The sequence below is a fragment of the Pseudopodoces humilis genome, chromosome 7 (genome assembly GCF_049639895.1).
Source record: "Pseudopodoces humilis isolate 2021_Gansu_Grassland_sample_001 chromosome 7, ASM4963989v1, whole genome shotgun sequence".
Classification (NCBI taxonomy): domain Eukaryota; kingdom Metazoa; phylum Chordata; class Aves; order Passeriformes; family Paridae; genus Pseudopodoces; species Pseudopodoces humilis.
Window position 1 is genome coordinate 52,186,067 of NC_142206.1, and position 11,791 is coordinate 52,197,857.

General features: G+C 49.5%; 1 protein-coding gene across 1 annotated transcript; it reads left to right on the top strand.

Annotated features, from left to right (window-relative positions):
- Positions 1–3,097: 3,097 nt before the first annotated feature.
- Positions 3,098–4,928, top strand: DIO3 (iodothyronine deiodinase 3). The gene has a single exon (XM_005534672.3). It carries the CDS (start codon positions 3,480–3,482, stop codon positions 4,302–4,304), a length of 825 nt encoding a protein of 274 aa, XP_005534729.2. The 5' UTR covers positions 3,098–3,479; the 3' UTR covers positions 4,305–4,928.
- The last annotated feature ends 6,863 nt before the right edge of the window (positions 4,929–11,791 follow it).

The window sequence follows — 11,791 nt, forward strand, 5'->3', positions numbered from 1 at the left end:
CGTGCCTTTGTGCAGGAAATTATAAAATAGAAAATAAACATGTAAATATACCATTTCAACACAACCTCTACATCAAAGCAGACCTGATGGTTTTAATTTCAGCTTTTTGAGGTTTTGCTTTTATAAGTTACTGAATTTATTTTGTAGCTCCTGTTTATGAAAAGAACTTTAAAAGACTTATAAATTACATTTATCAAATGAAGAAAAACTACAGCTATAAAGTTCTCAGAAAAAAGGAAATAATGTGAACCGTGTATGTGCACTTGTGTGAGGACACACACACACAAACTTATGTATTTTTAAGTTAGTGACTGCTGAACCACAGACCACATGCAGAAGAGTAAAAACCACCCATAACCAGATGTGCCACTGTAAAACCCATATTTTAGGATATATTCTATGAAATCCTCAGTATACAGGAAAACATAAGTTCCCACACTATTAATATCAGTGATATGGATTCCTAGAAAGACTAACTACCTTCACACACCTAAAAATAATCCAAGTTCCAACTGGGACGTACAGCCTTTGGGAAGTAGAGAGGGGTTTTACTAGAGTTAAAACACAGGATTTTGAAAAACATCCAGCTTAACACAGACATGAGAAGAGCAGCAAGACGTCACTTCAAACCTTCTGAGAACCAAAGGGCTGCAGAAGGAATTCCACCCTTTCCCACAGAGTTAATACATGAGCGCTCCACCTTGGCTGAGAATGTCAGAGCATGGCTTGTAGGACCATGCAGAGCCACCATTTGTTTCACCGTGAAACAGTGGCCTCAGGACATGGTTGAATTTTCCTGGGGCAGGAAAGTGTAGCAGTGGGCTAGTGAAGCAAAATGCTTCAGTTCTCTGCTCTATCCACAGTTGAAAAGAAACCCCAATTCAAAGGTTTCCTTCTAGCTATAAAAACAAAGCAAAGCTGTTTACAGGGAATGGAGAAAAAGTAATTTCCAAAGTCCCTATCCAGCTGTAAATAGAGTATATAAGACCAGATAGCATTTTTACCTCAGACTGATCTAGTAGAGCAAAGTTTGTTGATATTCAGGGTTGCAAACCCATCTGTTTACTCAGGCTTTGTCTGTCAGCATAGTTTGAAGAGGTCACTTTGAGAGATCAATTTTTTTTCCTGGGGGTTTCTTCAGAGCTACCACAATTTGTTATTGCGTCTCTTTAGAGGCTTTAATTTGTGGTTTTCAAGATTGCATAACTGCACAGAGAGGTGGTGAGAGGCCCACATGAACAGTTCAAAATAAGTTTGACAATATAGTAAATATCTACTCAGTAATTTTCCCTGGACTGAGCACCGTGGAATGCCAAAGAAGCTATTAATCAGGCTAGTGGATGAACATGGCTTTGTGAGGGCTGGAGCATACGTTTCTCTTCAGATGCTGAAATACTGAATTACCTTTATGTTGACTCCAACTAAAGATGATGCACCAGGGCGCTACAAACCAGGCACCAGATTAGATTGCTCTAAACCAGCCTATTCAGAACCAGATAAAGAAAAAAATAAAATGGGGTTTTAATTTTGCCTTTTATTTAGGGTTCTTGTAGTAAGTTACATAAAAATGAAGCAAGCTCCCTTGCCTCCCATGAGGAGGTTCAGCATTCATTTTTCCATTTTGTAGATGATAAGCAGGAGGATCCACAGACACGCACAGTAATTTTTGGAGCATGAACTGAGCCTGGGAAAATTGTGGGTCTTTGAGAATTTGCAGCCAGAGACCTGGTATTGGCCATAGGCAGAAGCAGGGCACTCAGGACCCACAGGCACACCGGGTTGCGTCTCCCGAAGTCAGTGTGACAGGCACCTGGGTGAGTGGCAGCTGCAGCAGCAGCTCAGAGTTGCATGAGCCACATTTGCATAGCAGAGGGCAGTGTTCAGCATTTTGGACAAGTAATGTCCTTTTCTGAGGAAGCTGGTGGAGAAATGATGCGCATGCTGCAAGCTGGGAACCCTGCAAAAATGGAGTGGCAAAGTTCTGAGCAGAAACACCAAACTACGTTTAAGCTCTGTACTTCTGGGACAGGTCTCCATCTAGTTCAGCAGGAAGGAATTTACAGGCCATAAATTCCTTCTGATGGGTGAAGACTGAAGGTGGCCAGTCAGTGTTTAGCCCTGTATACCGTGAACACTTTGTTACCGATACACAACCCGCCCAACCCAAAACCACTCGCGTGTGCACTCTGTGGACGGCACACAGGTCATGCTCGTGAGGTGACACCTCAGCCCTCAGTTTAAGAGTTTTGCCAGACCTAGTCTCGTGAGAAGCTTGTTTGTATGTCACTTGACAGGTGCAGAAAAGTACTGCTGTCTCCTCCTGGGACGGCGTAAAGGAGTGACTCGCTGCTCAGAGGGATGGAGCAGGACCCCAGTGAGCAGCGGGACATCGCAGACGCAGCGCTGTCCTGTCGCCTCCACCGTCCCCCCTGCCCACCCATTGTGCCGCTTCCCGCAGCCCCGGCCCCGCAGCGGCCGCGATGCAGCCCGGTACTGCCGAGTGCCGCAGGGGGCAGGTGCGGGGCCCGGGCAGGTGGCGGGGCCGGGGCAGGTGCGGGGCCGGGGCAGGTGGCGGGGCCGGGGCCAGGCGCGGACACCCCGGCCGGGGCTGAGGGCCCCGCGCTCCCGCCGGCGCCGCGGCTTCTCGGCCAACAGCTCCCTCTGGCGGCCGCCCGCGCCCTCCTCCGCCCGGGGCAGCGCCCACCGGCCCGCGCCCACCTGGTGCCCCCGCGCCGGGGCCGCCGCCGCCGCCGGGGCCCGACCCACCTGGCGCGGACCCGGGGGAAAAGCGGGGCCGGGGCAGTGCCCGCCGCCCGTCCCGCCGCCGCCGCCGCCGGAGGATGTGGCCGCGGGTTCGAGACCCGGGTGCTCCCGCGGCGCCGGAGCGTGCGGTGGGGTGGAGGCTGTGCTCGGGGGGCGACCGGGCTGCCGGGGCGGGGAGGGGAGGAAGGCGCGGGAAGGGACGCGGCGAGGGCGGCCCGTCCCTGTCACCTGCAGGCGCTGCCGGGACGGCCCCGGCCCCGGCCCCCGCTCCCGCCCCGGCCCCGTGCCCGCACAGCCCGTGGGGAGCCGGGCCGGGGGCGGGCTGTGCCTGTTGCATTGTCCTTGGCGGGGCTGTCTGGGAGCGCCCGCCGCTATCTGGGGCCGGGGACCCCGGCGATGCCCTGTGTCGGACTCTCTGCCCCGCCTGATAGCGGCTGCACCCTGCTCCGTTGCACGTCCCTCGCGGCTCTCGCCGGGGCTCTCTCCCCTTTTGTCTGTGTATTTTTAGGTCATTAGAGTGGAGGGGTAGGTAATCCCCAGGCTCAAGTTCCAGAGGGGCGGGTTCTGGACGGAGGTGGAGTCACTTTTCATTTAAATCCCTGACTATAAAATGGGCTTAAAGAGAAGCGGGATCTCAGCTGTGCTGCACAGACCCCGGCACGCAGGGTGCGTGGGGGCCCCCCGGCAGCCAGCGCCCTGCAGCACAAGCCGCTACGATGCTCCACTCCGTCGGCGTTCACACCTTGCAGCTGCTCACCCAGGCGGCCGCCTGCATCCTCCTATTTCCCCGCTTCCTGCTCACCGCCGTGATGCTCTGGCTCCTGGATTTTCTGTGCATTAGGAAGAAGATGCTGACGATGCCCACGGCGGAGGAGGCGGCCAGCGCCAGCGAGGAGCCGCCCCCCGACGACCCCCCGGTCTGCGTGTCCGACTCCAACCGCATGTTCACGCTGGAGTCGCTGAAAGCCGTGTGGCACGGGCAGAAGCTGGACTTCTTCAAGTCGGCGCACGTGGGTTCCTTGGCCCCTAACCCCGAGGTGATCCAGCTGGACGGGCAGAAGAGGCTCCGCATCCTGGACTTCGCCCGCGGCAAGAGACCCCTCATCCTCAACTTCGGCAGCTGCACCTGACCCCCGTTCATGGCCCGCCTGAGGTCCTTCCAGCGCCTGGCCGCGCACTTCGTGGACATTGCCGACTTCCTGCTGGTGTACATCGAAGAAGCACACCCCTCCGACGGCTGGGTCAGCTCGGATGCAGCCTACAACATCCCCAAGCACCAGTGCCTCCAGGACAGGCTGCGGGCAGCTCAGCTGATGAGGGAAGGGGCGCCCGATTGCCCCCTGGCCGTGGACACCATGGACAATGCTTCCAGCGCCGCCTACGGTGCCTACTTCGAGAGGCTCTACATCATTCAGGAGGAGAAGGTGATGTACCAGGGAGGCAGAGGACCAGAGGGCTACAAGATCTCGGAGCTGAGGAGCTGGCTAGACCAGTACAAAACCCGGCTCCAGAGCCCCAGCACGGTGGTCATCCAAGTGTAAAAAGGACCTGGCAAGAAGCGCAGGGGTGGAGAGGCGAGGGAGGGCGGGAGGAGAGGTGGGGAGGGAGAAGGCACTGCGTCGCGGATGGCAGGAGCTGTCTTCCCGCGGGGACACTCGAAGGAGGCTGCTGTGCGAGCTTTCGAGCAAGACGTGCCATAGTCCTTTCTCTATTCAAATCATGTTGATTTGCCAGCCACGCTCTGTCAATACTGAATTTCCATGTGCGTTTTGTAAATAACTCACTTTCTTTCCTTTTTTTTTCTTTTTTTTTTCTTTTTTTTTTTTTTTTTAAGAAGCGTTTACTATTTTTTAAGGAGGCTATCTTCCTACGGGTTCTGCTCCCAGCTGCGTGTGTGCGCGGGTGTGTGTCTGAAAAGTTGTGTACAAGTGCTCCGTGCTGCCTAGCAAGTGCTAACTGGGATTTCTAGTATTTCTTTGTGATGACCGATTTTGAAATGGGTTTCTCTAATGCCAGGAAATCGCGTCTGATGTTGTCAAATACTAGAACTGCCAATAGCCAGAGCTGGACGGAATGTCCTATTTATGTGGGGGGGTTTTGTAAGACGTTCGTTCACCTTCCTTTTTTTATGAATTTTTTTAAATAATAAAGGTTGAGTAACTACACGTCTAAGGTTGACTGCCTTTCTCTGTCTTCAGACCGCTACGTTCACTTTCCCTTTTGCCTACCTCGCAACACCCCCCGCAGCCGAGGAGGGGCAGGCGGAGCGGCAGGCGGGAGAGGATGCGCTGCCGGGGGCTCGGGGGCGGCGAGCTCTGGCTCGGCGGCTGCAGGAGCGCGCACCGCCCGCGACCCGGAGGAAGGGGAGAGTACTGGGTGTCCCCATGGGGAAATGCAAACTTCCGGGGCTCCTGGGGGAGCATACCGGTCAGGAGGACCGTGTACTCCCTCCGTGACCCCGGCGAGCCGGCCCCGGATTGAGCCCTGAGCCCTGGAGGGCGAAGGTGCGGGGCAGACCGGCGCCGTGCAGGCAAGTGAGTCCCGACCAAATCACAGTCTGGGGAAAGCCGTCCTGGGCGGGAGAGCCTCCCCGCAGGGAACACCTCGTCTCGGGCACGCAGGCGGTGCAGGAGCGGAGCCCGGACGGGGGCAGCGCGACCCGCACCTGCGGAGAAGCGCGGCTGAGGGGCTCGGGCAGGAGGGCAGCGCCCAGCCCGGCCGTGCCAGGCCCAGCCCCGCCCCCGGGGCCCGGCAGCTGCGCTTGAAAGGGTACGGGGTGCCGAACCTTGCTCTCCTGGATCCCGACAGGTGAGACAGGGTGTGGAGAGCATCCCGCAACCTCCGCGGGAGCCGTACAAAGCTGCCCAGAAACAGTGGGTCTTTAAAGACCACCCGTGGCGCCTGTGAACGCCTCCACGTCCTTGACAGCAGCGGGACGAGGCGCCTGAGCTGTTAAGCCCCTAAGTTTTGGAGAGGGGTGCACGGCCCGAAGGTAGGGCAAGCGGCGGACGCCGCTCTCCGCAGCTGGGCACCGAGTGGCGCCCGCAGTGCTAAACTAAACCTGCGGGAAGCTGTTTGTAAGTGCGTTACAGCCCCTGCCTTGACAATGCTCCTCTGGACCCGCAATGTTCCTTCCAGTCTTTCAACATTCACGGTTTAGACCAGCACGCGTAGTCGCTCCCGCCTCTCCCCGCAACAAAAGCAGCACCGAGTGGTCCCTCACAGAGAAATCAGATGCTTTGACTCCGCTCGTCCAGCCCCTTCGCCCCCGCAGCCCCCCTGAAAATCGGGCCGCTCTGTTGAGCTGTCAAAGGATCCGGTTCAGGTGCCCGCTTCGGGCTTCCCGACCCTCCCGGCCATTGCGCCTGCTCTGACGTGCTCGAAACCCGTTCAGCCCTTCGTCCCCTTTCCGCTGCCCCCGAGAGCGGGCCCCCCGGCACGGGACTCAAGGCACCGCTTCTGCCCGGCTCAGGTGCCTCCGGCTGATGCTGGGGCGGCGGGGCGAGAGCCCACCCTGAGGTGGTCTTGCTTCCCCTGCCCGGGCGCTGGGCGCCAAGTACAGAGCCCTCTGCGAGGTCCCGGAGCGGAGGGAAGCCTCGGCGGCAGAGCCAGCAGGACAGGCTGCGGCAGGGCATCACCCCGCTCTCCTCGGCATCACCCCGCTCCCCCCGGCACGGGCAGCGCCCGCCCAGGCACTGCAAAGGTGTGGATGCCTGAGCCTCGGCCAGCCCCCGTCAGTGCCTCCCGCCTGGTGCACGGGCACATCAGCCTCGGCTCCCTCCCGCCACCCCACGAGGGGCGAATGAGCGCTCCTCGCTGATACGAGACTGCAGAGCGCCAGGAAACCTCGCCCTGCCCCGCTGCGGGACAGCAGAGCCCCCCGCTCCGCCCGGCTGCCTGCGGCTCCCGGCGCGGCCCCGGCCCTGCAGCGCCTTTCCCAGCCCTACGCACGTCCTGCCGTAAAAACCAAAGGGAAGGAGCAGCGGGTCTCTCGGCTACAAGGGCAGCCTCTGTGTATGCGATTACTCTTTCTCTCTCTTTTTTTTTTTTTTATTTTTTTTTTTTTTAGCTTAGTTTTCCTGACTTTACAATAAAGCCATTCTTTGCTTTCTCACCTCGTTATCTCTTTCCTTTATCCGCTTTTGGCAAGCTTTAGTTGTAATCCGAAGTTACGGGCAAGACCCGGGCACATCCCCACCCCAGCCTGGCCCCCAGGATATTTTCCGGTCATACAGACAGAAATGGTCACTGTGGGCTTTAATAATAACAGAAACAGCCTCATCTTTACTCTACTACTAGCAGATCTTGGTCAAAGGCTATATGAGGTCAGGATTTTTTTTTCCCTTAAATAAGTCAGCTTTCTAAAGCTACATTCCTCCTTTAAACCAAACACAGAGCTCTTATTTATCACTTTCTCTTTAATCAGCAACAGAAGAAAAATTTGCTATGAATTCCTGGAATCCCTGAAAGAGATCACACTTTTCCTTTGCACAAATCAAAGTTATCTGCTCCTATTATATCCTCCACTTAAAATGAATCATAAGCTTCCATCCCACTGAGCTTTCTCGGGGATACTTGTTTAGCACAGACGAGAACAATACGCTGTACATCTAAAGAGCCCAGGGCGGCAGAAGCCTCTCCGACTGATACAAAGGATTGAGAAACGTCCTATCTTTAAAACGCATTTTTAGTGCCTTTCCACCTCCCTAGTGCATGACAAACAGAAGTCAGAGAGTGCGGAGTGATTTATCAGAGAGAGATCTGAGTGGCAATTACATGTTCTGTCAATAATTAATTGAATTATGTCCTCATCATAATTACATACAGTCCTTTAGCCAGGAGGAGAAAGGAAAGAAGTTGTGGTGTGGTCAGAGGGGGATCTCAGGACATGGTTCCAGTCATTAAAAATGTGATGTAACGTTGCAATCTGGTGTATTCTGAGACACAAATGGGGAAACACAAATGAAACCAACTACTAAAATATTATTTGCTTTACAGCAGGGAGACAGAAAAAGCACTTGTCTTCATTAGTTGTTTTCATTACTGCTTTCTGCTGGGGTTTTAAAGGTACTTTGCTATGCAAAGACCAAAGGTCTGGCTCATTTGAACTATGACCTGTATGTTGTAGTCTTTCTATTGTTCACTACATACTACCTGACTACATCAGATGTTTCTGATGTTTGAAATAAAAATTTAAGTTTGTCCAGAAATTAAAATTAGTCCAGCAAAGCATCCTATACTCAATACAAATGTAGAAATGACACATTCAAATAATCTTGCAAGCATATTCTTACTCTGACACTTATTTTTCTGTACTTCTTCCAGTCATAAGGGAGATAATCATATCATTATTAATTTATTATTTACTAAGAGCTGTTAGAGTACTCTTTTGGTACACAAATGCAAGAAAACAAAGAGCTCAATTCAGTTCTCACACAAGTTTTGCACTGGTGTAACTTCAATGACACGGGTGTAGTCACTTCAGAACCACCTGGGTGTAATTATGATCAAAATCTGGGCTATAGCACTTCCTTTGCTTTTCTAATGGTTCAAAACCTCTATTTTTCTACAGCATGCTGTGGAAGACAGACAGCTGTTTGCATACAGAGCTCAAAAATCATCCTCAAGTTCCTCCTCTCTGCCAGTGCCAGGCTCCTATATCCTGCCACAATTTAGGCATGTCAGCACATTTCCTTACTGTTCTGCATCCTCCCTACAGCATGAGAGTTGTAAACCCCATGGATATGTGTTTCCTTCCACTTGTTAAGGCACATCCTCCTGGTGTCTTGAGCTTTAGATCAGGTAGCTGTTCATTCTAATTGCTTTTAAGATCCAGCTGCCAAAAGGGAATTTGACACCTGCTTCCCTCTTTGCAAATTTATCTTTTCAGACAAATGTTTGATGATGCCTCTTGAAAAGCAGGGTTCATTTATGACCTCCACTTAATCGACTAACTCATGCATTTCTCATCTTCTTAGCCTTCCACCTGTTTCTTCAGAGGTTTTGGAAGTGGTTTCCAGTGGTAGATGCACTAACACTCAATGGCCAAAAACATCTTAACTAGAATTGCAAACAGTATTCAGTACTTCCTAGGTGAAAATCAATACAGAACAAGGTTAAAATCCTTCAGCCAGCATGTTTTGTATGAGAATCCTTCTCAGGACTTGTGCCCTCAAAACTAAGGCTCCTTCTGCCTGGTCCATGGAGTTACTGTGCTGATCAAACTCAGAAGACCAGATCTGTTGGTTGTTTCATCTCTCTTTGGCAAATTAATAGCTCCATCCTGACTTTGCTCATGGAAGCATCTGCTTCCATTTCCTTTCAAGTAATAAATATCCTCCACCTTAAAATGACCTTTAGGACATGGCCATATGGGGTAAGGTAGCTCAACCCCCTACAGAACCCTCCAGTGCACAGAATTGCCCCAACACGGAGGTGATCCCTGGAAGTCTGATAAAGCCATCCAAGAATTGCATTTCTTACTGGAGTCCTCAAGAATGAACCGGCACATAGTCCCCAGCAGAAGGGCATTCATTATCCATTATAAAGCAATGGGCATTATAGAAAATTATAAACAGATTTGGATTTTATTGAAACCCCTAGCAATGAGGGTAAGAACCATGACAAAGCTTTCATTCTTTCATGTCCATCTTCTCATCATATTAGGTTTATAAAGCAACTAGTGCTTCAGTAATCTGCATTTGACCATATTTTTACATTCCATTCCAAGTCACCCCAGGTTGTATTTTTAGGGTCATATTTCTATTTTTCTTGCGTCTTGCTTTTCTTGCCTGAAGAGTCAGTCAGGATATACATTCAGAATCACAGCATATTCTGAGCGGGAAGGGACCCACAAGGATTATCAAGTTCAACTCTGATATGAATGGCCCATATGGGGATGAAACCCACAACCCTGGCATTAAGACTACCGTGCTCTAACCAACTGAGCTAATCCCTTGCAGTAGACAAAAATTCAGTATAGTTATTTAATCACTACTGGTTGTCACATATAAATTCTCAAATTATATACCATCTTACAGAAATTAAATGAGAAGTCACTGCATAGAACCTCACTTCAAGTATTGGAAATTTTAAAAATTTTGTTGAAACATCTTCCACAGGTTTCTCTGAGTTCATATAACTCTGCAAGAATAATTATGTCAAAGATATCTTCAGTGCCAAAGACTTGATAGTGAGAATAATTCCTAAGAATAAAAAAATAATTTCATAACATGTGGATAAATTTTGAAATGTATGTTTATTAAAAAATACATTTTATTACATCATAAATAAAATTTTAATGTATATCTTATGAATTTTAAGAATTGTTCCAATGGAAGTGACCCTTAAAAAAACTATGGCACTGAGCTGAAGAAATTCTGGAAGTTGCACAATTCCAAGCAAGAAAAAAAAACATTGTTTATTTGATCACTTTCCATTTGTGATGAAGGACAATCAAGAAAGAATAGGGCACAAGGCTGCTGGACATAGAGAACATACTGTGCCACTAACACACAGATTTGCACACAATTGCAGAGATCAAAATTAGCCCAAAGTGTATTTGGAAAGTGTATTGCAAAGGGAGAGGCAGGGAGTTGTGCATTTTATAGAATAAAATTATTTCAAGAAGTGATAAATATACTTTTTTTTATTACAAAGTTAATTTCTATGTCTTCTCACTCAGAAGTGGAACACATCCATTGCATGTGTGTTGGTGAATAATAAACAGTTTTGGGGAAATGGAAGAGATTAGATGAAACTCAGTTGTCTAGCTCCCTCTATTTCATTTAATCATTTAATTGTATATTGCCTTCTCTAGAAAACATACCACTGGAATGATTATGCTGGGCTTTAGTTTCTTTGATGTACATGCAGATCTGTGTGCATTTCTGACAGTGTTTAGTCGACTGAAGTAACGTTGATACTAAATAATCTACCATGACATCAAACTGAGTTAATTTTTCTACCTACCTGATTAGAGCAAAAGTATGGTAAGGAAAAGCAACAAAAGAATTTGGAGCTGTTCCCCGGTACTGACCGTCCAGACCTCTCCTATTCCCATGAGTTGTCTTCAGTTGATTCATTCAGCCATAATAAATTCCAGAAGTTATCTATTGGGAGGAACAGACTGGAAGAAAAAAGAGCAGATTGAGGAAGAAATGTCATGGTTCTTGCATTTTGGTTTTTTTTACTGAGTAAAAATCTTCTGGTGCCTTTTCATGAACACAAAGACAGGTTTGGAGGAACTCCATAGTGATTTACCAGTCGAACAGAAACAAATTGGTACGTACCATAGAAGTACATCTGTTTTTTAAAGCTGGATAGGAAGCTACCCAGAGAGATGTATATTAGCACTTCCTGCAGACACTGCTGGAAGCTGCAAAGACCTTTTTTCTTTTACCACATATTCTGTGTCACTATGAAATCACTTTCACTATGAAATCACTTTGGAATCTTCTGGTTTGTTAATAAATCTAAACCCAAGAAAAGAGACTGGACAAAAAGGAAAATCGGGATTTTGTCTTTCCAGTTATTGAACATGCCGCTGACTCACCCCCCATTCCTAGACCTGTCAAGCCCCTCTTGCTCAATGCAGTAAGGCAGTGGTTCACAAGCCAGAAGATGGGGAAGAAACCACTGAGGTCTCTAAGAGGGACCACAGAACTGTACTACAAATGCATGAGATAAGGGCCAAACTGTGGACAATGAGAAGAGGGAGAAGATTATCTATTCCCATGCATAACCCTGACAGCTGAAAGACATTCAAAGACAAAAATTGCCTCTGAAACCTGGTGCTATTTTTGCTACCAGGTGAGCAATCAGGGCATTTATTGCAATTCCCATGTCGTTTGTTTTTAGACAATGGATGTGTCATCATTGCAAAATGGAATTTGGGGTTTTTTGGAAAAGAAATCAACACTTAAGTCATACTTTTGAGCAAGTCAAAAGATACCCAAGGGTATGATTGCCTTGTATGCTGTTCTTTTTAATAAGGCCAAGGAAAAGCATCACTGGATGGGATCATAAT